Below are 27996 nucleotides of genomic sequence, written 5' to 3' on the forward strand. Positions count from 1 at the left end.
ATGAAAGTCACATTCTTAGGTTCAGTGGTTGCTGAAGGATTTACCCTGCCACAAGACAGTGCTTTATTATATATCAAGAAAAAAAATAGGAGCAGCAACGTATCACAATTCTCCACTACTGTGCAATAACGATGGAACCAACACAACATGGAAACCTGTTAGGTGAGACTGTACGACATCTGGAGGTCACAGCCTTACGCTCCTTCTTGCTCAGGATAATTTAAAATCTTGCGGTGAGCTTGGCGCAAATATTGCTGCTGTTTGAAGTAAACCTTAAAAGCTCCTTTTATAGCAACAAAAGCTATTCCACCCTGAAATGAAAAGATATTTTGAAAACCTGCACAGTTCAGTGTCATATCCTTAGAAATATTATTTTTTAAAATTTCTGGTCAAAGAAAATTTCTTTTCCAATCACATAGCATTTTCTTTTGAAGTTTAACTAATTAGAACAATTCCAAATGAGTATCTCAAAGTTTTCTGTCACAATGCGCTATTAAAGAGGTTAATTTTACTTAAAAGGATTACATACTGGATCTATAAAATCTTCTGAAAGCTTTTATTTGCTTGGAAGTCTGACAAATATTCTAAAAAAACCCTCTAAAAAACAAAAAAAGCAAACCCCATCCTATTTAAAGAACAAAGTACAATGCAGATATGTATTTGCTTTCCTCCCTTCTCTGAATATATACTATACATGGCATAAGGAATAATACTATTTATGAAAAAAGCCACTTGCCAAAAGCAAGTGTGGATTGAAATAAAATCTGCTTTTTTGTAAAGCAAACTTCTCAGAAGTTTTACAAAATGTTTATCTCAACTCTTCCAAATAAGAAGAGACACTAAGAAGCCTTTAGTCTGCATGAACAGTTGTAATATCACTGTTTCTTCCATATGGAAGAGAGGGGCATACAAATATGTTGGTATTGAAAACAGGTCTGAAGTGACAGTCAGATGACCAGAAGTAGCATCTTAACCAAATACAGTGTGTTTTCCTCTGAAAGGCTCCAAGCCAGAGAGAATATTCACAAAGGAAGATATTTTTATCTTTGTCCTCCACCTTCATTCCACTTCTACAGAGAGTTTGTTTTCTCTCCTTATTAAACAAACACTAATATGAACATGTTGATAATATAAACCCCAGACTTCACTTGCAGAGATTGTTGTTAGAAGCTGCTGGTTCCTCATCGTCATTATCACCCTTAATTACTGCTTAGCTCAACCTAGTACAATCCAGATACAAGTTTCAGCCTTGTCTTGAATTGAGATTAGTTTCAGTCATAAGGATAAAGCCTCTAACACACATGATGCTTGTCCACTGCCAAGATAAGCAACCTTAAAAAAAAAACCCCTTCCCTTAATCAAATGCCACTCACATTCTAGATCAAGTTATGTTATTTTTTTCCCCACTCCTTCCACAACTCAACACTTCATATTCCCATTTTATAATTGTTTATGAAACAAAAAAAAAACCCAACTGAATCTTACCAAGATTGTCCTTTGTAAATTTGAGTTAACGCTGCTGAACATCAGCTTGCCAACTATTGTGGCAATAGTAGGGAAAACGAGAGCTCCACATAGAATACGTGTAGCGGAGACATGGTCTGCCAAAGGGTTGGCCTCTGCTGGAATACGAGGAACAGGACATCCAATGCCTAAAGGGATGAGAGTGGGGGAAGAGAAGGTTACACAGCCACAACCTCCAACAGAACATAGCACGTTAGTTCCTACCCCCCACTGCATTACAAGTCTATAGCCCAATTACTTTTGGAGAACTAGCCTTCTTCTCAGTGAATGATCCATTTCTATTACATGACTGTATTCATTTTTACTGTCAAGTAAGACCCAGGATTTTTCAGTAGCTTCTTCTGTTAGCAAGGCCTTAACTGACACCATGCTCCTGCTCCTCTTGCCCAACTTTCTCACCAGGCACTTTACAAACTGAATCTGAATAGACAACATAAAACAGAGTGAAGGTGTTAATCACCTTTACTTAAGAATGGCAAAAACTACTTGCCTATCCCCATCTCCTAAAGACACAAATTCAAGCTTGATATTCCCTTTTAAATTGAATCACATTACCTGGAAATATGCTGTTCAAAATTTGTAGCTTATTAGAATATTTGCGCCACAGCCTGAGCACATAGTCCTCCCAACGAATCATCTTGCCCAGTATTAGCATGACTGGGATAGTGGGAAGTCCAATCAGAAGAAATAAAGGATCAGCTCTCTCCATGACATCAAGACCTTCTTTGTGACCCACAACCTGGTAAACATGCATATAGTTGACAAACATAACACACACAACTGAACAAATAATATAATTTTTAAAAACACTAGTTTGTTTGGGGTTGCCCACGCATTTTAAGTTAAGAAAAAAGAATACCATTTCCCCTAAAATAGTGAGTATTCCCTTTGTGTCCTTGGTTGCTTATCAAGTGTAATGCAGGCAAGCTACCAGCTCTAGCTTGCAAATCATTAATCTTGCAGAGAGCTGTAACACAATTCCTTACCATCTCAAGAAGTTTCATGTGCTTCTGTGTTAAGTAAAAACCTAAATATCTGAAACATCAAACCAGCATGCTTTTCAAAATACATAGAAGAATTTACAATTTGCTCTTTAAAGGATAAATTGATAGCAAGTATCTCAAGATGTTTTAATAAAAAAGGACGGCCATGAATGAGTCTTTCAATAGTTAACAGTCGACCACCTATCAACATCATTTTTATATTTAAATAGCAAGTCCACAAGAACAGAAGAAAAATAAGTATTTTTCCCTTTCAACTAACCATACAGTCTGAAGTTATTAGAAGAATATACTCTTAATTTGCAGGGTTTTGCACTTGTTGCTTATGAACAAAATGCACCATCCAGACCACAGATTTTCCTTTATAAAATAAAAAAAAGTGGTAGGACTAAAAAATTCATGTCTCAACTCTTTGAATGCTACTAGCAAAATTTTTCTATAGGTAAAAGATTAGTCTCAAGTATTTTCTGAAGAATTAGACTATCCATTAATAGTTAGGTGGTAATGGCACCTTTTCTGCAAGAATAGAAGTGCGTTCACCAGCGTGCCACACAAAGGGCAGCCAGCTGCAGGAGTAGGGAATTTTGTTAGTTGCACACCAAACCATGTTTGAACAGGCCTACGTGGCTTTATACAGTATGATCAGTTCAAAGTGAAAAGCTTTCTATCCAGCTGTCTTCAATTCATTTATTAACTACACTGAAAGTGCTGAAATCAGCTAAAGCATGTTTTAAGCTGAAGAAAGAGGAGTCTTCATTAATGGACTATTTCTTTAGAAGTCTCGCTTTCAAAGCTAGTAAGAAGGAACACGTGTACCTGCATCACCGTCACAGCTCCATATGTAACAGCTGTCCAGTATATAGAGCCCACCATTATTCCAGCCGCAGCAAATGGACATGCCTTTGAGATCAGTCGATCTGCAAGATCCAAAACGTAAACAACTGGACCTATGATAAAGGAAAAGTAAGGTTTCAAAATATATGCATGTAAGCATACTGAAGAAAACTCTCAGCATCTATCACCGATAAGAAAAAATTTGGCAAAATGCAAATGTGACATCCCACGCATGCTGTTTAAATGACAATATATAATTTAAAAGCTACTAAGCTAAACTTGTATCTTATTTCTACCTACCATTTCATTCATCACAACATCTTTCTGAGAGCACTGGTTAGAGCACTGACTAATTTACCCACTAAAGCTGACTAGCTTGCTTTGTGTTGAATCAGAATTCTTCTGTTGTAGAAATCATTTTAGGCTTAGTGGCCTTTTTTATTTGTCAGATATTTTAATTTTCAAAAAGGAAATACTAATTAGTAGTAATGTACTTCATGTGCTTATTTTTGACAGCCTCACCTGAGAATTCTGTCACTAAGCTATGCTGCTCTACAGTAAAAAGTAGCACAGTCAATATGAAAGATTCTTTCTGCTGGAAGAGGCTACATTCAATATTTTTAGAAAATGACCTCTCAAATGTTGGAGGAAAAGCCCTCCTGTTGAGGTTATTTATTGTCATGGACAACAACACATGAATAGAGTTTCATTGTTCTGTCTGTGGACAAGTGCACCTTCCAGAGAAAACAAGACATTACCCTGACCAACTTTGGTGACATAACCAAGGGCACACTTGCATCTTTTCTTTGAGAGTGTAAGAGCACCAGCAAAGCAAAAGCCAGAAACTGAAGTCTAAATTGTATGTATGGAAGTCAAAAATGTCAACACTATGTTCAGATTCCATGTTACTTTCCTATTTGTCAACAAATTCTACAGACTGTTCTCCTCCAGTTCTGCATTAGCTCCTTCCTACGTTTTCCTTACCAAAATCAGTGAAAATATTAAAGTTATTCTCAAAACACATGGGCATTCTTCAAGTAACTAATCCTCCATGTAATCATCACAGTTTATCCACTTGGCATCTACTTATTTTACTACTTCCTAATCTTTTTTTTCTTGGTCTTCTTGCGGGGTTGGGGGGAGGCAGGGAGTGATCTCTTGAGCAATGGTGTTAAGTGGCTTACTAAAGTCCTGAGAGACTAGACCTACAGGACTTCCACTCAATGCTAGTTCACATGCTCTGTTTCGTGCACGATCCTGAGTTGTGTCCTAACTTCCAGTTAATCAAAACTTGTTCTGAGCTTGCACAGAACTAAGAAGATTAGGTGTCAAGGCTTTTTTCTTTTTTACTTTTCTAAAGGTAAAAGCATCATATTTGACACTGTCCAAATACACAAAAATTACTTGCTGTTCAATTCTTGGCTTGAATACTCCTAGTACATAGCAATTTTATATTCCTAGTTTTTTGGGGTGGTGATAAGTTATCACCCTGTTCCCAAAGAGATTGTCTCTGAGCTATCAGATTTACACCAAAAGAATTAAAAGCCATGCATTTAAATGTATGATCAAGATTTGAAATTCACATTAAAAAAAAAATTGCAGAAAGTTTATTTGTCAGCCACATTGATAAAATTGTTACTCCTGTTTCACGACTTAGTTGGTTCTTCTCTTTCAAGAAAACAGCTCTAGTGTGAATGCTTTCAAAACAACCAGCTCTACTCAGCTCAAGTCAGCCAATGTAAACAAGCAATAGGAACATCTGTTTGAACTTGTTCATTGTTATGTTTTATCGGCATTGGTATTCTTGTACAGCACTCCCAAATACATCTGGTTTGTGATATGGCTTTTTTTTTAAATTTTTGAGAACAGGGTAGGATTTACATACTGTTTGTACAGCAATAGCATCCAGAGACCTTATAGAAGGATTACAGGTTTTTTTTCCATACATAGGTGTGTGTGCAAATGCCAGACTGAAGCGCTGCAATTTAAACACATGTAGCTTATATGCAGTCTCAACAAAAGCCACTGTAAATACTGCCAAGTTATTTATCAGACTAGTGGGCAGTGCTAAGCAACCTGGGCAGAATCTTGCTTTATGTAGTCTCTAGCTCTGTTGGAGCTTCAAGTTCTTAACCAATTACTCATATACTTCAAACTTGTTACCTTTGTGTACATCTTCTGTTACACTGTGCATTCTTTGTTTTAGTAATAAGTTCTAGTTTTAAGTGCAAGAGGCGTCTTCCTATGTGTCTTGTAAGACACTAAACATCTCAACAGCACCCTGCTTCAAATACATCAACCCATGTAAATTAGTTCATAAGCAGCTGACAAAGCACAACTATAAAGTTAATTTATTCTCAAGTTGAGCATCTTATTATTGATTAGGTACCAAAATTAAAGGGTCTCTGAAGAAGGAACACACTACTCAAAATCCAAAGAACTGGAACAGGCAGTTCAACTGTAGTAACAGTTGTGTTTAACTTTCCAGAACAGACTTAAAGTGCTGAGATGTCTATCAACGTGCTGAAAGTAGCAACAAGGTCATAACTTCAAGTGCTAAACACACAGTAACTTACACATCTTGACTGTTTCCCACAATCACTGAAAAAGTTGTTTAATTGTGACATTTTGAAAACTTACATTTGTTTGAAAAATGTGAAGACAAGAGACTCAAAAAACCCATCATATTTTTTGAGTCCTAAAAGGCAACACAAGGCCCTGAAACTCACCACATACGTCTTGGCAAGGTGATATGGCAACAGAAGTCTAACTAAAAGCACTAACAAATTGCACCCACTAATACTAACCATTAAAAGAAGCAAGCTGCAGAATTAGGTATAGAATCTTGAGAAAAAAACTAGAAAAAAAAAAAAACTTCCAATATTTTTTGTTTTAATTAGCCTTTTAGGAAGAAAGTAGTGACAAAGGAGGACAAACATAACTGTTTCTTTTAAGATAGCATTAAGGAAAAGAAGCAGGAAATTAAATATCACTGATACAGAAATTAAAAGAAATACAAAATAAAAAGAAAAATATTTTTTTAAAAACTATAATGCTTTAACAGAGCTTTTTCTGCAAAACTGTTTTCTATTTATTAAATTGAAATAATTATCTAAAACATATTTCAGGTACTTTCGAAGTAGCAATAATATTTTCCTATTTAATAAAAAAAGTAGTCAGAAGAGAGGAAAATAGTGAGTAAGAACATAGTTACTTCCAATCTCTAAAACAGATAAGCACTATCAAATTTGAATGGAATTGTAATTTTAAGAAGATAATCACTAGGGGGGTTGTTTTCAATTGGTAAATACACAGACACCCACTGTTACTCAGAGATATTTGCTGATGTCTCCTCAAGTTGACATTACTTCAAAACTATAATCACATATAGAAGCAGTTATGTTAGGGAGTGCCTTTTCACAGAAATTTTATTTTAGGAAAAAGTTTCCAGCACTACATCTGAGAAGTCTTAATGTAAATAAGTTTCTGAACTATGATACCTCCAGGAAACTTTAGTTGTTACTTCTTCCCTGCTCAAGTAATTTTAGTTTCTTAAATGGTACGACTAATAATGTCCTCAAAAGATACCTGCAGCAGAGACAGGGCTGCTGCTTGAAAACATCTTACTGCCCTAACTCTGCCTGCTGCGACCTTGACTGACTTACAGCTTGAGTCATGATATAACAGTTTTGGGTTACTATAAAGAGCGACAAAAAGGCCAGACCGCCTCATTTGTTTAAGGCACTTCAGCTTCATGACTGATGTTTGATGGAGCCAAATTAATCTCCCTGCGCTGCTATGGAGGTCTACTATACTCTTACACAAGTCTGAATTTTTATGCCCTTCTCATCTTAAAAATAGAAAAGATTGTATTGTGAGGGAAAATATAATACATCAAAAGATTATTGCATGCAAGAGCTGAACAATCTTGTGCAAGCATTTAAGGCCGGCTTCAGAAGCCGGAAATGTCAGCATTTAGAGATTTTAGCTTTCAAATAAAGTATGCCACAAATTGCAAGAACAAATGACAATTCCTGTTGTTGTCTATGTGCACATATCCTCTCCAAACTATACTTGCTTTCCTTTTTTCCAATCCCAAAATAAAATGTAAATGAAGCTGACATTACAATTTCATAATTCAAGATACAAGAATTGTAAACAGCTTCAAGTTTTGTGGTACCTTCTAAGTGTCCAGATATGAAACCATTCCCCCCCACACCCAATGCTAAATGTTATCCTTTGATGCCTTCTTTATGTTGGAGATTAAGATTCCTCTCTACCTTATCCTTATAGCAAAGCTGAACTATGGTGGATATATGAGTAACTTGGTAGTAAGGTTCGTGCTGGTTTATGTTTTCTTGAATATCAACAATATACTAGTACATATTTTCTTTCCCATTACTTAGTATTCTATCATGGAAAGAAATGGCATCACCCATATAAAATTCCCTTCACATCTTCATTTCATCAGCCTTTATACTAAAAGAAAAGAGGTTGTGTCCCAAAGAACTGACAGCGCAAGTTATTTTCAGCTGTTTCATTACAGAAATAAGATACTTAAAATATTATTTAAAATCCTCTAAACGGCTATACTTACATGCTATATCAGCATTTCTTTAAGGTTTTTAAACAAAATTAAAGTTTCCATGGCAACATTTCATTTTCCTGCCCTACTTAATACACCATATAGAACATACTGGCAAAAGAGGGCTGGAATAACAGCAACCACTGCTTATTTAAATATATGCAACATATTGTGCAGTGTCCTACTCGGCTACTCAAGTAAGTAGACTCTGGAAGAGCATCTCCAAGTTTTTTCTTTTGCCTTGACAAACAGAGCTAGAGCAGTGCCCAGCAACCACAGATATTCTGCCTCTTGAATACAGGGCAATATTAACTCAGGAATGCTTCCCAAACAAAGTAAAAATATGTTTTTCAGGTAATGAAACAGGTTGCTCAGTAAAATTTTCAGGATTTCCTTTGATAACAGCTTCTCTGCAAGCTGAGGAAAAACAAAAGGACGTGTTTATGTGCTGACATGTTGCAGTTGGTGAAAGAAGTCACCCTTTCCTCAACAAGAAAAAAGTCACATTAACTGTGAATTAATTATAGGTCAATTACTAATAAGATTTATCAATATATCCAAGTGGAACATGTCCAGAATTTTCAGAAGGTATTTAACTAAGCCACCAAATAGGACACTAGCAGAATATAAAGTTATTTCTTTCTGTCCGGAAAAGGGAACAGACAAATTTTCACCAGAATTGATGCTCTGAACACAAAAGAGAAAAAAAATAAGAACAACCCATTGTATTATGTTTAACATTTAAATGATACATAACTTACCTAGCTTTGGAAATACTATTAAGTATTCTGCATTGCACTGAGGACAAGCAACTCTAGCAGTACTGTTTCCTCTTTGCTTTTCATCCACCCAGCGCTGTAGGCAAGTCTGATGCACCCATTTGGTGGAGCCCCTGCACCTGCAAGGTCTCACCCACTCTGCAGTCCGATCATCCTCATCGGTAGCAAAGCAAACCCAGCAGCTTCTGTAATTACAGGAAAGAAAAAAATATATATATATTTTTTGCTTTTACATGCTTAAAATAAGCTTTCACATATGAAAGCATATAGTTTTAGAAAATGTGCACCTAGAGGAGATGATGATTGTTACTTCATTCTTACAACAAATGTAAGCATTTTGTACCACAGTCTTGTTCTGCTGTTTACATAATATTACAGACAGCTAAACAACTGCTGTTAATACATTCTGAATTACTAACTTAGCTTTCAGATAATTCATCAATTAAAAAGCATTGAGACGATAGTTCAACCTCAGAATAATGAAACATGAAAAATTCATATATTTTAATTGTATTATCATCTCTTTCTATAGTAGACATTTTTCTAAGTTTTTAAAATTAAAAATATAAATCAATACAGTAGCCTGTTACTTGAGAAACTAACTCCAATCCACTTAAATGACAAAACAACACAAATATACAATGTATCACAAACCAAACTGTAAATCATTATATTCAATTCATTCTCTCTCTTTGAAAAAAGACAGTACTTCATTCAGATATTGATTTTGTATAATATAAATTAAGTTACAAAGTATTTCAAAATTCTACTGTCCTACTAGAGGAGGAAAATTCTGCACTGAAGAATTATCTTGATATATAAAATTCAAACATGTTAATTCTGTAAGAAGAAAACACAAGACTGACAGGCCATGTAACCTGACCCGAAGGGAACACACATCCTGGCAACTCCCAGACACTTGATCTGATGATTAGGCCAGAGCCTTGTGAGGTGTACAACTTGCAAGACAAAGTAAAATATGGATCTACCTTGGAACATATCAGATATGTTGACCCAATCACTTAGTTTTTAGTGTGAAATAATATGCTGATTCCCATACTGAAGATACTGAAATTCAGATAATAAACCAGACAAAAAAAATCTAACAAAATAAGGATATAGTATATATATAATCTGGTTAGATGCATTTTTAAAAAGAAATATTTTGCACAAGCCATTGCAATCATAGTTAAACTTTTATAAAAGTGTATAGCAACAACATGCTTATAATTTAACTATCAAAATAGATTCTAATTAGACATTATGCACTAACTGAAGTTTTGCAGCACTATGTTGCTGCTGAAGTTTTGTTCTCTTAACAATAATGTTAAGATTCAAGCATTGTGATTGTAGTTTCTATGTAGGGATGTTACCATGGTTCATGATGCTTTTCCTTCCCCTGCCCTAAAATTTGTTGTCCATGATAAATTTTCTTCCTAGCCTTTTAAACACTTCAGTCAAATTTCTTCCTTGTTTCAGCTTCTCAACTACTCCATCTCCCCTTCATATTTTTGTTTTGGTCTGCCCTTTCTGCATCCCACCTTTAACCTTTGTTAGCACCTGGGAGGAGAAATTACGATTCAGCAGTCCCCTCTAACTCCAGTCATTTTGCCAGATTGTCATCTCTCTTTTATGGAAATCAGTGCTAAATAGCTGTCATAAGACTTACTTGACAAATTTATACTTGAACATATACATATTGAAGGTCTCTCCTCTGCACCTCTTAATAAAAAAATAAAGAAACAAGCTTCTAACCAACAAAAGCTTGTAAAACAACATTTAGAAGGGAATGACATGCATAGCAAGGGCCCATCTTACTAGAGCCACTTTCAAAGCAACAAAAATGTAGTAATTCCTTTAAAAGGTCACTATTTCTCCTTACCATGTCACTTGTAAATAGGTTGGGGGTTATGTTCTGGTTTTGTTTTTAACTCCTCTGTGAGGAAAAATGGAGTAAAAATCTACAATGGGAAACTTGAATTTTGTCAGGCTCAAACTTGAAGTAATGAAAAATATTTTTGTCTAACAGCTTCCTTTTAAGACCTCACTACTTTGGATAGTATTCTATTTGTAAAGTGAAAATGTTTCTCGACAGAAGAATAACCATGTTTTGTTACTGTGCCTGTGAAATATCTGTAAGAGATTCTTTCAAAGCACTAAGTCTTCTTCTAATTTATAGTGGTGAAGTAAACTGAAATTAAGCTGTGAGCATCTAAGAGCAGAACATTGCCTGTAGCAACTTATTACTGGCATGCTTGTGAAAGGGAACAAAATTTGACATGGAGATTCCAGGGAAGACTCCAGGAAAGGCAATTTAATATTCAACAAATAGGTAAAACAAACATTACTGTCACATCCACATGTCCCGTTGTGAGTACAGAACATCGTCATAGCAGGTACAGATGTAAATTGTTAACATTGGCTCTAAAACCAGAAATGTATCAGTTTGCATTCGAGAAAACTGTTCAGTTGGAAGACTGACATCTTGAATCAGATCTGCAATTCTTTTCATTTGTCTTAATGGAAATGAAAAAGCAAAGTCTGACTTTGCTTCTGTCTTTTCCCACATGTGTTTAAATCACAATTGTCATGTTATGCTCTCCTGTACTACCATCCCTCTTGTCACCTTCATGCTCCCATATGCACCTATAACGTGTCCTTTCCTTTAGGACTGCTAACCTTCCTAAGCAGGAGGAGGAAAGACAGCCAAGCCACAAGCTAGTAGGAATCTAGATGAAAATGCTGAGACCACCACAAAGGTTGGAAAGTATTACAAAGTATGGCAGACATTTTGATTCATTGCACTTGATATCAAGAAGTTCTTCAGGAATGCAAGTTCTTCCAGTGTTTATTAATTTTCTATTTATACCAAGAACCACTGAATTTACTCTAAGAACAAACAGCACAATACAACACTACTGAGAATTGTTCCTCCTTGACAGTTTTTTTGTGCATTAAAGGTAAATGTTCACTCATCCATTCCACATCCTACTTAGGTCTTTGACTGCTAAATTTGTAACTTAGATTTTTGGGTTTACAGTAAAGGCTTCACAATAGAGCTAGTCAGATCTGTGGGTGCCAGTAAAGTCAGATGCCACCATACCACAGAAGGCTAAAGTTTATTCAAATGACAGACTTAAGCATGAATATAGTCTTGCTACACTGCAATTTCATCTAGTGACTTTGTCCATAAATACTACATAGATTAAATTCTATTCAAGTTTTCTGTTAAGCTTAATAAGTCAAAAAAAATATGCATCTTTTCTGTAATTGCTTCATCCAATTTCTTGCCAGGCAATAATATCTGAAAACCTGAAAGACCCATGAAAAGAATAACAAAATCCTTTACAGACTTAAACCTTTAGCAAGTCATGAATAATGAACAGTAAATTCCTTGTATTCTGTCATCAGCTTAATCTCCTTCCATTGACAGCAGCTGTAGCAGAAAGGGCTAAATAAACCATTTCAAAACAAGTAGCTTGGCTCTTGCCAGATTTTCCATTTTCTTGTACTGAATAAAATATGACCTTGATTCTTACCACTGAATCAGGCTGCTACTCAGATAACCTGAAATAGAAAAGGCTGACAAGGTAGAACAAAGCATTGTTTCTGATAGAAACTCAAACCTTTTTCCTTGATGACTTTCTGCAGAGACAAATCAATAACACTAATGTATTTTTCCACGCTTCCTTGGCTTAAGAAAAAAACAAACCAAAACATACACAAAAAACATACCAATATCATTATTTCAGCTTTGAATATAGGGTTACAAATGCCTTTTAAATTCAGCTCCCCAGCAACTAAATCTCTCTGGTCTCAAAAATTCTATTCTGACTCCAAAAATAGCTCATTTATCACATCCAGTTTTTTCTCTACCAAAGACAAACTCTTTTCAGGACATAAGTTAAGAGCAAATGGATGGAGAGGAAGTTGTATTAAAGACTAGAGAGCCTACACTTGAAATGTTATATGACTAATCTAGAAAGCCAAGGCCCACCTAAAAGCAGGTTTCTCTAAACCATGAGTTTCTCATCAGTAAGGAAGCTGTTCTCTGCCGTACCTGGTTGGAGTTACGGCTCCAATACACCAGTAAGATCCTCCAGCACCAACAGACACAGCTAGAGGCAGACTGCTTTCCTTTGCATTGAGTTATACTCCTTCTAAAGGTTACTTTTTTCCCAAAACAGTCTTAGGTTCTAAGGATCTAATTAATGCTATTTAAATCAAATCTGCCTCAGTCTGTGGGAGCTGAATTCACCATGATACAGCTTTGTTTTCAAGAAGGAATGACTGTGTAGGCAATAAAAAAAGTAATTTAATTCTATATACACTAGTAAAAAATTTGCAGAAATATTTAATGCCCCATAAGCCCAGCAGATATCATGTCCACAAGATGACCTGCAAAACTAGGACAGCACAGCTGCTTTACAGGCTGGTTTCAAATATTTAGTACTGCAAGATAGAATGCAAAATGTCTTGAAATTTTCCCCCCAGTGTTGAGTGACACATATGTATGAATGGCAAGCAAAACCAGGAAACTTCTGAGGAAATAAAATTCTTGCAAGACTTTTAGCAGGACTTTTAGCAGGACCTGACCCTTACCATGGGAAATGCAAATTTGAACATGCATGACATGCTCTAGACCCATGAGCTAAAAAGCATTTTTCCTCTCATTACAGATCCTTCATAAAATGTAAGAAATCTCTTCAAGAAAACTTTTCTGCGTTTCTCCCACATCATAAAGCACACTGCTTTCCCTTAAAGCAGCAGGAATTTGCTGGTATCTTGCTATCCAAGTAAAGCATCCTTGTTCTGCTAAGTATGAAGTGACTGAGTGGCTTATTGTAATTGCATTCCACATCCAAAAAGAAAAAAGTGAAAAAGCTGAAACATAAGTGATAGCAATGATAGCACAGAGAGCCAACGCAGCGAGGGATGAAAACATATCTTGGAAGAAATGGCTGAAAGCACTCCAGTAACTGGCCAGAAAAAGGCACTGTTCCAAAGGATGATCCACAAATCTGCTCATTGGAAGAGGCCATTTTTCATGAGCATCTATAACAAATTTTTATGCACAGTCTATACAGACAGATAAAATATATTTGATGAAGAATAGTAATAAGCTTCCAATAAACCTGCCAACTACACTCTAAATACTGTAAGATCATTTGTAAGCAGGAAGACTATGATGTTGGAAAAGTTGAGGGAGTTACCTAACAGAATCCAACATAGACAAGCTGCTTTGGAGCTGGCTAGCATTTTAGCAGGGCAACACAGCAAACTGTTCTCTCAAAAAGCAAAAGAAACAATGCATTGCAAATGCTACTGCTAAACACTTCCTTTTCCCAAGTTTGAAAGAACCAGCAGGAGTAAGATTCTTGTGCTACGGGGCCACTATCTGGTCACAACAGAATGCGAGCCTAGCCCACGTACCCCTGATAACGGCGGCAAAGAGGGGAATACCACCTAACCCAATAAATGCAGCTCGCACCATGCTTCACAGTTTAACTGCTGGAAGAGATGAACTCAGCTGTGAAGCCTAATGTGCAACAGAAAGACTTCAACAGCAGAATGCATACAAACCTATCAACCACAATAGTAGAAGCTCGTTAGCAGAGCAAGACTGCAACAGGATTACACATGGAGCATCATTCTTTCCCCAATATTTTCCTGGCCATCACACACAGCGGAAAATAATTTTTATCTTTGATCCAAGCTTTATCATCCTCAAAAAATCCTTACGCTATCCTAAGGCTAAAAAAACCAAGACACACAGGCAGAATGAGGAACAGAGATACCAGTGCAAAAATAGTAGTCTTAGATGCTCCATCATGACTTCTGTGGATCCTTTTTAAGGCAGCATGGCATAGCAGCCATATGCCATCCTGGATCGTTCAGTCAGAAAACACACTGTCACCTCCAAACAAAGTCTAAAATCTTGAAAGGAAGTTCCTGAAAGTCATCTGACCTAATAACCAATTTTGCTCTATCTAGTCAGCAAGGAGAAGCTGATGACAATCTAGAAACAATACTAACTAGCCTTTATTGTAGTAGCGCTTTCATTAAAAACAGCAGGGAAAGGTTAAATAGAGAACATCAAGCTAATATTGCTGTGAGCATGTAGGCACACAATTGGTATCCATATATAGGTTCTGGCTTCCTCTAATCACAGGATAGCATTGTTTAAACTAGAATTTTTAAAGCTTTTAATAAAAGCCCATGGATGACTGAAAGTCAATAAGCAGTCGGTCAAACACAAAAAACAAAACATAGAATAATTAACTAGAAATTGTACCAGAAAGATCTAATGATTACTGGAGGTTCAACTTAAACTTATTTATATATTCTGAATTATAGCTCTAATTAAGGAGAAATATTTTACACTTGAGTTAACCACACTATATAAAGGCACAGATATGAGTAAAGGATAATTCACAGAATCCTGCTGGCAACTTTCTAGCTTGTGGATAAAATTAAACCTTTGACTGCCAGCCACCCCCTATGGTGCTTGGATCGTGCCTCACAAGGCTTTTATGGCCTTTGCTTCTACCCAGCTTAGAACAAGACATCCCCCACAGATTTAGCTATCTCATTGGGTTTTAGTCTCTAGCTTGTCAAAGGCAATCTAGACTATCACTAGAAAAAAAAAAATCACCATTCATTCTGGACAAATTAAATCTTTGCAACCAGTTATTCAGGCATGTGCCTTTTGCAAAGACTTCAAAACTGAGTTCTCTTAAAGGCTTTGTTTAATATTATCAGACTCTCACTTTTTGAAAAGGAAAAAGTGATAAGTCACCAAGGCTCGGTGGCCTTGCTGTGAGCCTCTAAATATACAAAGAACTTTGCTATTACAAACATTTGTTTTATTTCTTGAGGGAGGGAAGACAGGCCCCCACTAAAAAACGTGCAAAGGACAATTCAGGTAAAACTATTATTCATGCAATAAGCACATTACTAAAACATGACACATTTTCCTAATTGAACTGTTATTATTATATAGTATATATAGTATACTATATACTAGCAGCTTGGCATTCAACAATTTAAGCTCCTGAGTACCCGCTAGGGGGCACTACCACTGATTCTTACCCTCATGTTTAGGAAGAAAAATAAACGATTAAAACCAAGCGGAAAAAAGAAAAACCAAACAACAAAACCAAAACAACCCCATACACACACAAAACAATTAACTTCCAAAACTGAAATATGCCTCAAACAACAGGATTTGAAGAGCTGAACAAATAGTCAAGTATATACATTACATAGCAAACACTGAAGAATTCTAATAGCATTAAATTAATGCCTTAAATATTTAATGGATTCTTTTTATAGTGCAGATAGCACACTCCATGGGGAAAACATTTGCTTGAGCATTGTTTGACAAAGCTGCCGATAATCACAAACATTGAAAGTAACAGATACAAAGTAACAGAGATAAAAAGCAACTAGCAAATTATGTTTAAAAACCTATTTAAAGTTACTTCCTTGAATGTTCCTTTAAACATCTTATTTATGTATTAATTGTCTGTAATATTCACAAAATTGTATAGCAGTATGTCTGAAAGCTCCTCCTGATCAGAAAAATGAAAACCTGAAGAAATTCCCTTAAGTCTTAGCTTATCTCAGTGTCTAACTGCAAAGCAGCATACTGTCAAGGTATAACTGAAGTAGTAAGAGGCTCGATGAGCCAGAATTCATACACTAATATTTACAGCCAGTGATGAAATAAAAGCTGCTAGCACGGTCAAGATACTGCAGAAATTCTAGACGGCAAGAAGGCCAAATGCAGCTTTCTTGAACAGGTAACATGACCTACTAGGAAGGTAAGACACCCAACTACTGACAAGCTGAACTATATCATTTACGTACAATAAAGATTTAAAGGAGGATGGATTATTATTTGAGGCTAAAAAATTGTCTAAGTTCTAGCAACACTGCCAGATTTAGCAAAGGATGACAGCTTCAGACCTTGAAGTAGTTTTAAAAGCCATTCTTGCTGTAATTCATCTGCAATCTACTGTATTAAATTCTGACAGCACTCCTCACTCCCTAGGGATATCATACATTTTGCCAGGTGCTAAACATTGGGTTTTGACTGTCTCCATGGTTTCCAATACATCGGATTTACTTGCCAGACAATAAAAGTATAACAAATAAGTAACTATATCTAACTTCAATCATCTGAGGCCTCCTGGAAAAAGTATCTTCAACTATACCTTGATCACAGTCATCACGACCTGCATTCTACTCTTTTGGGGAAGAAAAAAGAGCACTTGCATCATTTTCAATAGCTCAGTCAATACTCTCTCCAGTTAGATAGTGACACTGAAATTAAACCAAGGCATACAAAATGTTGGGGGGTGGAAACAACAACAACAACAACAAAAACAGAACAGTGCACAGAAAATTACTCATTTAGCTCTCTAACTTCTTAATGCTAAATGACCACAGTTAAATAGAGGATAGAGGGAAGATTTCTATGAAAAATATCAATGTAGGCAGCAGAAAATTGATCTGAAGCTCTGGAACACCAGAGGTTGTTTCTTAGTAAAAAGAGACTCAAAGTATGCGACAATGCTCTAAGATACTGCTATAGCTTAATTACATATATGAAAGATTCCCCAGTCAATGTTCCCAGAAAACTTCCTAGCGTTACTGAGGAATCTCAAATTACTAGCATTGAGGCTACCCTTGCCATCAAAGCAACTCTGCTTACAGCACGCTGCTTGCTTGAAAATGCTGCCTATGGACCAAGGTTAGGAACCACTGCACAACTGCTTCATTGCTTTGCCAGAATTCCCTAATTATCTGTATCATTCAGTGAGCAAAACTATATCTATTTTTCCTCTATTAGACAAGATGTAAGTTAAAGGAAGTGTTTGGTTGACTTAAAGAAATTTAACCTTTATTCCTTTGAGTTCTGAGACAAAGGATAACAAGCATTAGCCCTTCGTACCTCCTGGAATATTTACTTTTCCATAACTGTAGGTTAACATGTACTTAATAGCTTCCTTAATCGAGCACTAACCATATCTGTGTTTTCAAAGATTGGTATCAAGATTTTTTTAACCTGCTGTTCCAAACTGGAACGTTAAATACGACTCCCATTATCAAAAATAATATAAAAATATGTTGTTTCTATTAAACTAGCATTAAACAATATTACTTTTCACTAGGAGAAAGGGGAAGAGAGTTTCATCAGAAAAATACCAATACTGGTATTTGTGGTACATGTACTGAGTTACAAATGTTACAAATATCAGGAGCAACATACATACAGATTAGACCAACTTTGACATGTCTAAAACTGTAACCGTCTTGACATTAAACTATTGCTGTGACCAGTAAAAGATAGAAGACAAGAAGTGCAAAGTTACATTCTATTGACAAAGGCTGCATTATGTGAGCTCAACCTCCTGCAGCAATTTTCCAGTATCACACAGGTACCGTAAAAATACAAAATAATCTTTAAGCAATATGTCTTCAGTTACAAAATCAAACATTTTAGCATAGATTAATCTGTTAGAAACCAAAATCATGACTACTCACTTTACCTTCCATTCTTAGGCAAGGCAATTGTGAAATGAAAGTTCAGTTTCTGCATAGAGAATGTCATGGTTAAACTGACCATAAGCAATTTTTCTGTTGTGTTCTTCCAAAGAAAAGAGAAGAAAAATAGGAAGTGTAGTCCTAAAGCTGCAAAAATTGGCAGGAAGACTCCAAAGCAAGCAAATTGCTTTGAAGTTCAGGGTTTATGTAACATACACTATTTCTCAAGCTCTTCTCAATTTATAACTTCTATTTTTATCAGATAATTTACAGTGTAAGAGAGCAAACCAAACTACATAAGTAATCTTAAATCCTCCTAAAATACATAATAAAAACTGAAAAATCTGAGCCATAAGAATTAAAAAAAAAAGTAAACTCCAAGAAGATACATTACTGTGACATTAATACATCAAGAAAAACAAAACCCACTCAAATGTGGCAGACATTGAAAACTTGGAAATGTCTTTAGTCTGAATAAATGTGAACAAAACTCCAAGGTGCCTTGGTGAAAACATGAAGTAACTCTCCTGGGTACTCTGTAGAATTGACTGCGTGACTCACCAGCAGCACAGTCACGAGCACTCAGCACATGGCCTTCTGTAATTATATCCTTCACAGAAGGCTAACTGGTCTTGGCACATTTTAGTCCAATATAAAATACCCACTTCTAAACAAAATTATTCTGATCCCAGGAGGAGGCATTTATAACAGGAGAAACAAATGAGAAGGGATGTAATGACAACATTAAAGCTTTAAAATAGGGGGTCTAATATTTTTTTTTCTACAAAGATTGTGAAGAAATAACTACGATATTAAAACAGCTTAAAAAAAATCTTGGAATGTCAGCCTCCCTTGTCCATAACAATTCTAATATTCACTACTTTCACACTGTGTTAACATTTCTTTTTCATATGGACAACTTGAAGGAAAAGATACATGAACTGAGACCACTAAATAGTTCATACTCCTTATCAGCAATCAACCACCTAAAAGCCAAGAAATGCTAGCTACACTTATGCAAAAAGTTTGTTTTCTGTGAGAGTTGTTTCTAAATAAGTACACCGAGATTCCATGGTTGGCCCCTGAATCAGTTGGTGTTTACTTATCATAGAGAAACTGTTATATAGCAGGTCAGTTTAATTTTCATTTGTATCTTTGTCAGTTAAGATAATTAAGATTTAAAATTATAAACAAATGAACAGCTAGTACCAGATTTAATACAACTTCAGCACAAACTTTCTTTTTTTCTTACAGGTGCATTTAAAGGTGGAATTCTAATTTCTCTTATCCTATATTAGTGTTAGGCAGGTGCTATATAATACTTTCCCCAAAATTACTGTCACAAAAATCCGAAGCCTAAGTGTTTTCATTGAATGGTAGAAAGCTATCAACAAAAAGCACTCGTATTAAAATTAAAATAACAGGAGAAAAAAAAAATTAGAGAAAATGAAAGGAAAAAAAACAATATTCCAGTCCAACTAGGCAAGAATTGATCTTAATTTTTATGTACAGATTTCAGAACAGATGCTAAAAAAGGAAAAGTGCAGATTTGCCAGAAAGTATTAGTGGACTGTAACTCCCATGTTGGCACATCCAGCACAATATGCTCATGTCATGCAGTGCAAATAGAGCCCTAACACTGTGTCCCCCTGTTTAAATTGGGGTTGCATCTAGAGTTGGTATCATGTAATTATTTGAGTTGGAACGGACCACAGGAGGTCTCTAGTCAAACCTCCTGCCCAAGGCAGAAGCAACACTGTGAATTCAGACCATCAGAGCTTTCTCCAGCTGGGTCTTGAGAAGCTCCATGGACAGAGATCCACAGCTGCCTTGGGCAACCTGTTCCAAAGCTCAACTGCATCACAGCCCATCTCCACACACCGAAACCTTCTCTGTTCAAATTTATGGTCGTTGTTTCTCATCATCCTGCCAGGAATCTCCAAAAAGAGTCAGACGGTCTTATCAACAATCTCCTTGGTAGGTATTACAAGGTTAGTAGGTATCCTCAAGCCATCTCTTTTGCAGGCTAACCAGGCCTAGTTCCTTCTAACTTTTCCTAGTAAGTCATGTGCTCCAGCCCTTTGACCACCTTGTGTGATTTTAAAAACAGTTTTATTTAGAAACACTAACCAGAAGCAGTTTGCTTAAAGAAACATAACCACTTCAGATTGGGGTTTCTCATTCTTCTGACCGAATATGAATTCGCTACTTGTGGTTAGCCACACATGCCAGTTAAAAGTGCGCAAGTCATGTACTGTTTTGGTAAATATAGACATTACATCCTATAACAAGGTAGTACCCAACTCATTCTGTTGCTGAGAGGAAGAAAATAAGATGCATCAAAAAGCTCTTACCACTTTCACATAAGGAACTCTGCAGTACTGTAAGACCATGAGCAGGTTAAGGTGTCAGAAGCACCAAGCAAACAAATCCTAAACAGCTGGCACAGTCACTACTATTTAAGTATTACTTATAAAGATGTTCCAAAATTAATACCTAAACCTTTCAATTGATTCTTCTCTGTAAATTGTTATATATATTAAGATATTTATTCAATACATTTGGATTGTCAAAAGTTTTAACTTCAGTGAGCAATGTAAGACACCATGCCAAAGGAAACAATCCTAGTTAGGCACTAGTATAGAGGTCTGAGTACTTTTATGTGGAAGATATCAATAAACAAGTTTTTGTATAGCTTTTTAAGAGGAAGCAGATGAAATGTGTGAAAATCTTATTTGAAGGCCTCGATAATACATGGAGCACCAACATTTTTAGTACCAAAAATTATAAGTAGCCTCCTAGCAGTTTCCACACACTTAAATAGCAGGAACAAAATGCCTTCTGTCTGCAAGTAAAAGTTAACAGTTAAGCAGCAATTAAAACATGTATGTTTGTTCCTAAGCACATCAGAGCAGACATCAAATACAGAAATATAATGCATATAAGATGACAGACAAAAATTTAACATAGTTTATAAATAACACGCTGACACGTAGTAGAGATGGGCAAAAGGCATTCTATAGGTCTGCAATAAGTTTTCACTGATCATCTTTACTAATAGGACACAGGAAGAACTCAATCTATGCAGAATCTTCAGCACAGACATGGAAGTACCTTGGATGAAGCAATAATTAAAAAGTCAAGCTATTATAAAGTTATTATGGTTTTGAACTTTCATTCTTCAAACCCACTCTAAGATACACAAAATTTTACTTTTTCCTTCTTATATCAACATCAGCTTCCAATTAGCTGGAGTAAAGACAGGGAAGAACGCATTGTTACCCTTCTGGTGAGAGATCAACCCAGCACAGCCCATTCTTTTTTATGCTCTCTCCTTTCTAAATATGCATAACCTAGAGGAACAACAGAAAGCCAGGTACTTCTAGCTGCTGATAGACTTCAACCAGAAGCCAGGCAAAGTCCTCTTTCAAAAAAATGAGTTTAACTGTGCTGTATGGAAAACAATGCTTTCATGTAGGGCAATGACAAGAGGCCAGCTTCATCAGTGCAAGTAGAACAAACAGACAATAAATAACTGCAAAGATGGTAAATAGTTTGTGAGAAACAAAAATATTACATAAAACCTATGAAGTGTTTTATGTTACCTATTACTCTACATATCTTATATGATTGAACTCCACTTCCACAAAGATTTACTCATGTCAGTTTTAGTCAGTGAGATTATTCACAGAGCCCAACAATCAGTGAAAGTTTAAGGAGTTCAGAATAAAGGTCTTAAATCAAGGACCACAGCGCACTAAATACACTGCCTAGGTTGCAGCATTAAGTTCTTAATCTGAACCTGTGTCTTTAGTTACTACAGCATCAACCATTAATTGTCCAAGTAAACCTAAATCACTGCCCAAACTTCCAAAGAGGGAAGGAAAAGATTCATACCAACACAACACCACACATGCTAACTGGGATGAAAGAAGCAACTGGAAATGATGCACAAAAGCACTGCATATTATTTTTTTATTAAAAAGAAAAATTACCATGGAATAGGATGACAGTTCAGAAAACTGAAATAGAAAATCCATTAATTTCCTATTTTGGAACTTTTGAACATCAACTGATAGCATTTTTCTGACAAATCAGTGCTCTGGCAAATAGCAACAGTATTCCACTCTCACTAGTACAAGTAATTTCTTAAGCCAACTACAATTCTGCATTTTATCTTTTAATTGCTTTTAAAGCAATTTTGACTCTACTGTCTCCTTTAAATAAGGAATGGCAAGGGTAGAGGACTAAACAGTCGTATGATGTTACTCTAGTTTTTATCAAGGAGGGCTGCATATCAACCACAGTTGAATCAACTACTATCCAGTCAGAGTTAAACCATGCTAGAATTACCACTATACTGATTCTTCAGCATGTACCTGCAGAAGCCTTCAACAGATTATTTATGATATTTTGACTAACATCTTCAAAAACTGAAAAAAATAAGGTGGCAAAAGTGCCCATGTTCTGGCCAGCTGGGAAATACATGGGAAAGAGGAAGCTGGAGTTGTCTTTAATTTAGACAGTATGAGGAGTACCACAAATCACTACCACAGAACATGCTTTAAAAAAAAACCCTACAAAACAAAAACCCAGCATTCTGAACCCTTGGTAAAACCAACTGCAAAAGCATTCCACACAAAATCCAACTGAAATCAAGAGAACAATGCTTAAAAACACTACTCCATTTTAGCATTATGGCTCACATTAAGATAGATATAAGCAATGGCAGAGCTAGGGAAGAGCTTTTTTTTTTTTTTGAAGGCAGCAGACTGACCAGATTATCTTCACAAATCAAGTAAATCAGAGTCCATCTGATGATACATTTATCATAAAAGTAACAATATTTTTAAAAAATTTGACTACATTGAAGATTTCTTTTAATCACTCAAATATTGACATTGTCTAGGTTTTTTATCAACATTGGCTTGCCACCAACTTCATTATGGCAAGTACATGTTCAATAACTATTTTTCAAATCTTGTCACTTCAGAAAGTGACTGCTCAACCAACATAGTACAAGGTGCATAGTAAGATAAATAGTTCTTGATTTCGTTTTCTTATATGTATTCTAAGAGCAACTTCAGTGAGACCCAATCAAGTGTTCTGTAAGAAGGCTACATAGGATCACAGCCAACCCATGTTGTGGCAATAACAGGCAAGCTATTACAGAAAACTACAAAATATAAATTGACAATATGTAGCTATAGACATAACTTAAAAACATACTGAATTTACACATTAGTTCCGCTTAAAAACATAACTATTAAAAAATAGGAGGTAAAGTCAAATTGCATTTGATAAGCAAATGACACAGGAAAAATGCTAAGTATTTAAAGGCTTTTAAATCAAATACAGCACCAAAATCTGCCAGAAAGTTCAACATATTAACTCCAGAGTTACTCAGAAAAATGAAAAAGTTTGAAAAATGCATTAAGAAGCCAGAATACCTGTTATGACAGCTACTACACAGGGCAGCTTGAAGAAACCCTAAGAAGAGTTCAATTGGAAGAACTGTTGTCAAACACTGCTGAGAGACAGAAAATGTATAGGACCTAATTGAATAGGAAATATGAAAAGAAGCACATAAGAGACTGAAGGGTTTTTGTGTATTTTCAAAATTGTATTTGAGAACACCAGAAGGACTGACTCAGTTCATGATCTTCGCATACTGGGCACAAGAATTTCACTGTAAAGGTTTGACATCATAATACCATTCAAAATATAATATTTCTAAGTATTTCCTTTTAAAATGCCTTTACATTAAAAATATGTACAGCGTATCAAATAGCCTCTGCCTGTTAAAATTTGGCAAATTCATTAGGATTGACTTTCAAGTAAAGTTTGCCTTGTGCACCCAGTAGAGTCATAGCTATAATTTCTAAGGAATTTTCATGTAACCTGGCAATTTAGTTTAAATCTTGGAAAAAGATTTTTACATTGATTAACAGCACATAAGAACTACTGCCACATAATTTAAATTTTTTAATGGAGATTTCTATCTTTCTGTAATTTATGCATTGAAACAACATGAATAAAGGGACTAAAACCAATAAAACCTCGCAATTTAGACAGACAACTAATCACTACCTTTCAAGTACACGCATCAGTCCAGGAATATGGCCCTTCATTATAGACTGCAAAGAATTCTGGATGCAGAAAAGAGTAGTATTTTAAGACTATTCTCTAGGCCTTTACCTAAACATGAGCTTGAAGAGAAAAAATTAGAAGAGGGATGGAAATTCCAGTTTTGAGGCCAGAAAGGATCATTACAATAATCTGGATTAGTTTCTTAAATGCTGCAGAATATAGTGTCACTTCGCAGTCATGTCTACTTCTCATGCTTCTTGTATTTATGCTGCAGCCAATCCTCGAAGGAAGTATAAAATCCTTAGCTAGAAATTCCAAATAACAAACTCCTTACACCTTAACCTTTACCTTCTGTGTTACAAACATACAGTTATCTTCCAGACTGAAATTATGCAGGGAAAATAAAGGAGATGTACTACAAAATGCATTAAAAAAAGATTAATCCCAGGCAAGCATGCTACCAAGACACTCCACACACTGGAGAAATCCAAATTACTCTATCAAGGAAAAAAACCCCAAAACTGTAAATCATACAGACACACAATCTAAGAGTCAAGAGAAGCAGTCAACTGTTCTCTCTCACAAATACATCATTAAAGAACTTAACATATGAGCTCTGACCCTCGTATACAAAGCAGTACATACATTCAGATCTGCAGCAACAGCTTACTCCTGATACAACAGTACAACCACTGTTAGTGTGACCACCTAGGTATTGGAAACAAAAGAAAACTCTACTTTTTCCCTCCTAATGTCTTAATTATTAGAACAAAAATAAAGAATTATTCACTGAAAAGCTATTTCCTGAAAGCTTCACTAAGAGATCTGAATTTGATTTAGAAGTACATTCTTTGTGTTAAATTATAATATATTAACAGTTACGCTTTTGCATATGTACTTTTTCTTTTTTCTCTTACCCAGGGAAATAGTCTGTCATCACCAACCAAGATAACAGGATATGCCTAGATGCCTCTACGCATTTCAAGCTGTCAGAATCCCTACAGAGGATTCATCCCTGGGTTACATCCCCTTATGTGAAATATCGAAGGTTTATCTTGATCGTCACTACATACAACATGAAAACAGTTATCTATAACCTTCAGAAATGAGATGAATATTTTTTTTTAAATAACCGCACTTCATAAACCCAATACATAACTGAAAAATTATTTATACTAACTGTATTTTGAGGTCTTGATTACCCCAAAATCATTCTACTGGTATTGTACTGCATTCTGAATTAAATTCAAATCCTAAGTAATTGGCTCCTTCTTACCATCCCATTCACCAATTCTTACACTGTTTCTAAAATTTCCTATACTGAGCGCAACAAATTCTTATATAAAAGCCACAGTCTCTCTTCATACCTTTTATACCACCTAGGTATTTAAAACTTTTTCCCTGCTGTCCTTGTTATTAAGAAAGACAGGGACACTTCCAATTCTTTTAGATGATATCAACTCTCCTACTCCAAGTTTACTGGAAAAAGTCTTTGACAAGGGCCAGAGATACAACTTAAAATGTCACAAAGCTGAAAGGATACAAAAATATTAAGTGTACATCAAATCCCACATACCCATTACATGTAACAATTGAAGAACAGTAAACTGGTTTAGCCACTAACTAACTAATTTCCTTTTTTTAATTAACTGTTTAATTTAACAGTTGTTCACAACAGGATCATAAACACCACCTTACAGCCATTTCCCAAAAGGGTGAACTAGGACTTCATAGTATGATGTAATAGCCATAGACAGTAGGGAATCCACTCAGAATATCATGGTTTCCTGGATCTTGAAAACATAAAATATTATACATTACTGGACTACAAATTTCAGGAAAAAAAAAAAGAAAAAAAAAAAAAAAAAGAGTTATTTTGTCTTGTTTTAGTTCCAGAGTTAATTCTGCAAAACACTTCCTGATATTTTCCTTTCCCCTGCCACCTCTTGCACAATAGTTCTATCATCCTCCTTCCAATCCTTTTCATCTTCCTTAGCTTTTCCATTTTGTTCCCTACATTCACAGGAATTGTATAAAACTGAAAACTTTGCTGATAGTATTTCTAAAAATCTGCCTACCTACTTTTTCCTGTTACTTACTGGAAAGGCACTTATGGTTCCTAACTGCTAGACTCTTTGACAGACATTGTTCTAAATTATAGCCTAAATCATCCCATTGCCATATCTCACATCTTCACTTTTTCTAAAGCACAGACAAATAACCTTTCCTGCCTCTTCAACTCACTTTTATCCTCTTTCTACATCAAACTGAAACTTCTGATCCTTGTCTTCCAGGCTGCACAAGTTCTGCCCCTGCCTAACATAGTTTATATCTCCATCACTTGCCTTATGGCAGCCTGTATTTTGCTAAATTCTCTTTCCTTCAAAGTGATCTGGAAAGGAAAAAAACCACCAGGGGTTTTGAGCTTCCTTATGATGAAAAATTGACAGGTTAATCAATGGAAGCCTGATTTCCTTCGGGTCACCACCTTCTGAAATATCAGGCTATCACAACTCCTGCAACAAAGGTCAGCAGTTTGTTTTGTTTATAGGGGCAGGTCTTAAGGGCTTCCTGGATGACTCAAAATTACACATAAGGAACCTTAAGCACTCAGGAGATCGGGGTGAAAGTGCTACATATTCAAGTAAAAGCATAAAAAGAAAACAAGTGCAATAAAAATAACTTTAGAGTTAGTGTCTTCCCTCCCCTGTACTTAAGTCAAAGCAGTGTTTAGGTTGTACTTTTTAACAGCGCTCCAAAAAGCAATTGTAGGCTTTCTCCAAAGGTCATAAAACCAGTAACAAAACACGCAAGGCCAGCTAAGCTTCAGTTGTCTTTTGGTGCCTTATTTTACATGCACATCAATGCTTTCCATACCTACAGTATCTCCTAGACACACAGAAACCAGACAGCCTTCTGCAGGCCTCCACCACTGTCCCCAGAACCCGGGTCAGCCCAGACACACCTCCTGCTACTCCTGCCCAAGCACTGCCAGAGCGATCCTTCCACAGCCGCACTGCTGCCCGCGGTACCTTGCGCTGACTTAAAACAGAGCCTGCACGGCTTCGCCCGGACCACCAAAGTTTCAAGAAGCCAAAAAGTGAAGCCGGCGCACACCGCCGGCCCAGGCCCTGCCCCGCCTCGGCCGCACGCCAACAACCACCTACGGCAGCTCCCCCCGCAGTCCCAGGCACGCCGCAGGGAGTACGGACCGACCCCGCGGGCAGCCGGGGACACGAGGGGAACCCACACGCCCACCCCGAGGGTTCTCTCCCACAGCGCCCAGGGCCCGGGCCCTCCCCGTACCTGTCCATGGTCTGCGGCAGGGCCAAGCCCGTCTGCTCGGACATGGCTCCCGGGAGGAGGAGCGGGCCTAGCCACGGGCCCGGAGCCTGACAAAGGCGGGCCCGGTGCCGACGGAACGGCGCGTCACGCGTGTGGCGGAGGGGGAAGGGAAGCCCGAGGAAAGGCAGCGAAACCGCCCTCCCGCAGCCGGGGCGGCCCCTCCTTCGGCAGGCGGGGACGAAGCAGAACGCCGGTCGCTGAGGCGGGACGGAGTCACACGCAGAGCCTGCGCGGCCCAGGCCGCCGCGCTGCTGGGGTGAGAGGCGGCGGCGACGCCTCTGTGAGG

The 27996-nt window shown here is 36.7% G+C and overlaps 3 protein-coding genes across 4 annotated transcripts in view; 2 read left to right on the forward strand and 1 right to left on the reverse strand.

Annotated features, from left to right (window-relative positions):
* IDE (insulin degrading enzyme) overlaps positions 1-13857 on the forward strand; it is a 99717-nt gene extending 85860 nt beyond the window's left edge. For both annotated transcript variants that reach the window (XM_080347576.1, XM_080347573.1), the window contains one exon: positions 13403-13857. The gene's annotated coding sequence lies outside the window, so the exon portion shown is untranslated. The remainder of the gene's footprint in view (positions 1-13402) is intronic.
* MARCHF5 (membrane associated ring-CH-type finger 5) lies at positions 33-27971 on the reverse strand. Its single transcript, XM_080347582.1, has 6 exons — positions 27672-27971; positions 8706-8908; positions 3342-3472; positions 2080-2263; positions 1486-1652; positions 33-311 (listed from the first exon to the last, which is right to left on the reverse strand). Exons 1-6 carry the CDS (start codon positions 27713-27715, stop codon positions 195-197), a joined length of 846 nt encoding a protein of 281 aa, XP_080203708.1. The 5' UTR covers positions 27716-27971; the 3' UTR covers positions 33-194.
* Positions 27886-27996, forward strand: part of CPEB3 (cytoplasmic polyadenylation element binding protein 3) — a 93607-nt gene continuing 93496 nt past the window's right edge. Inside the window, exon 1 of the mRNA XM_080347581.1 lies at positions 27886-27995. The gene's annotated coding sequence lies outside the window, so the exon portion shown is untranslated. The remainder of the gene's footprint in view (position 27996) is intronic.

The sequence above is a fragment of the Nesoenas mayeri genome (assembly GCF_963082525.1).
Source record: "Nesoenas mayeri genome assembly, chromosome: 7".
Taxonomy (NCBI): Eukaryota; Metazoa; Chordata; class Aves; order Columbiformes; family Columbidae; genus Nesoenas; species Nesoenas mayeri.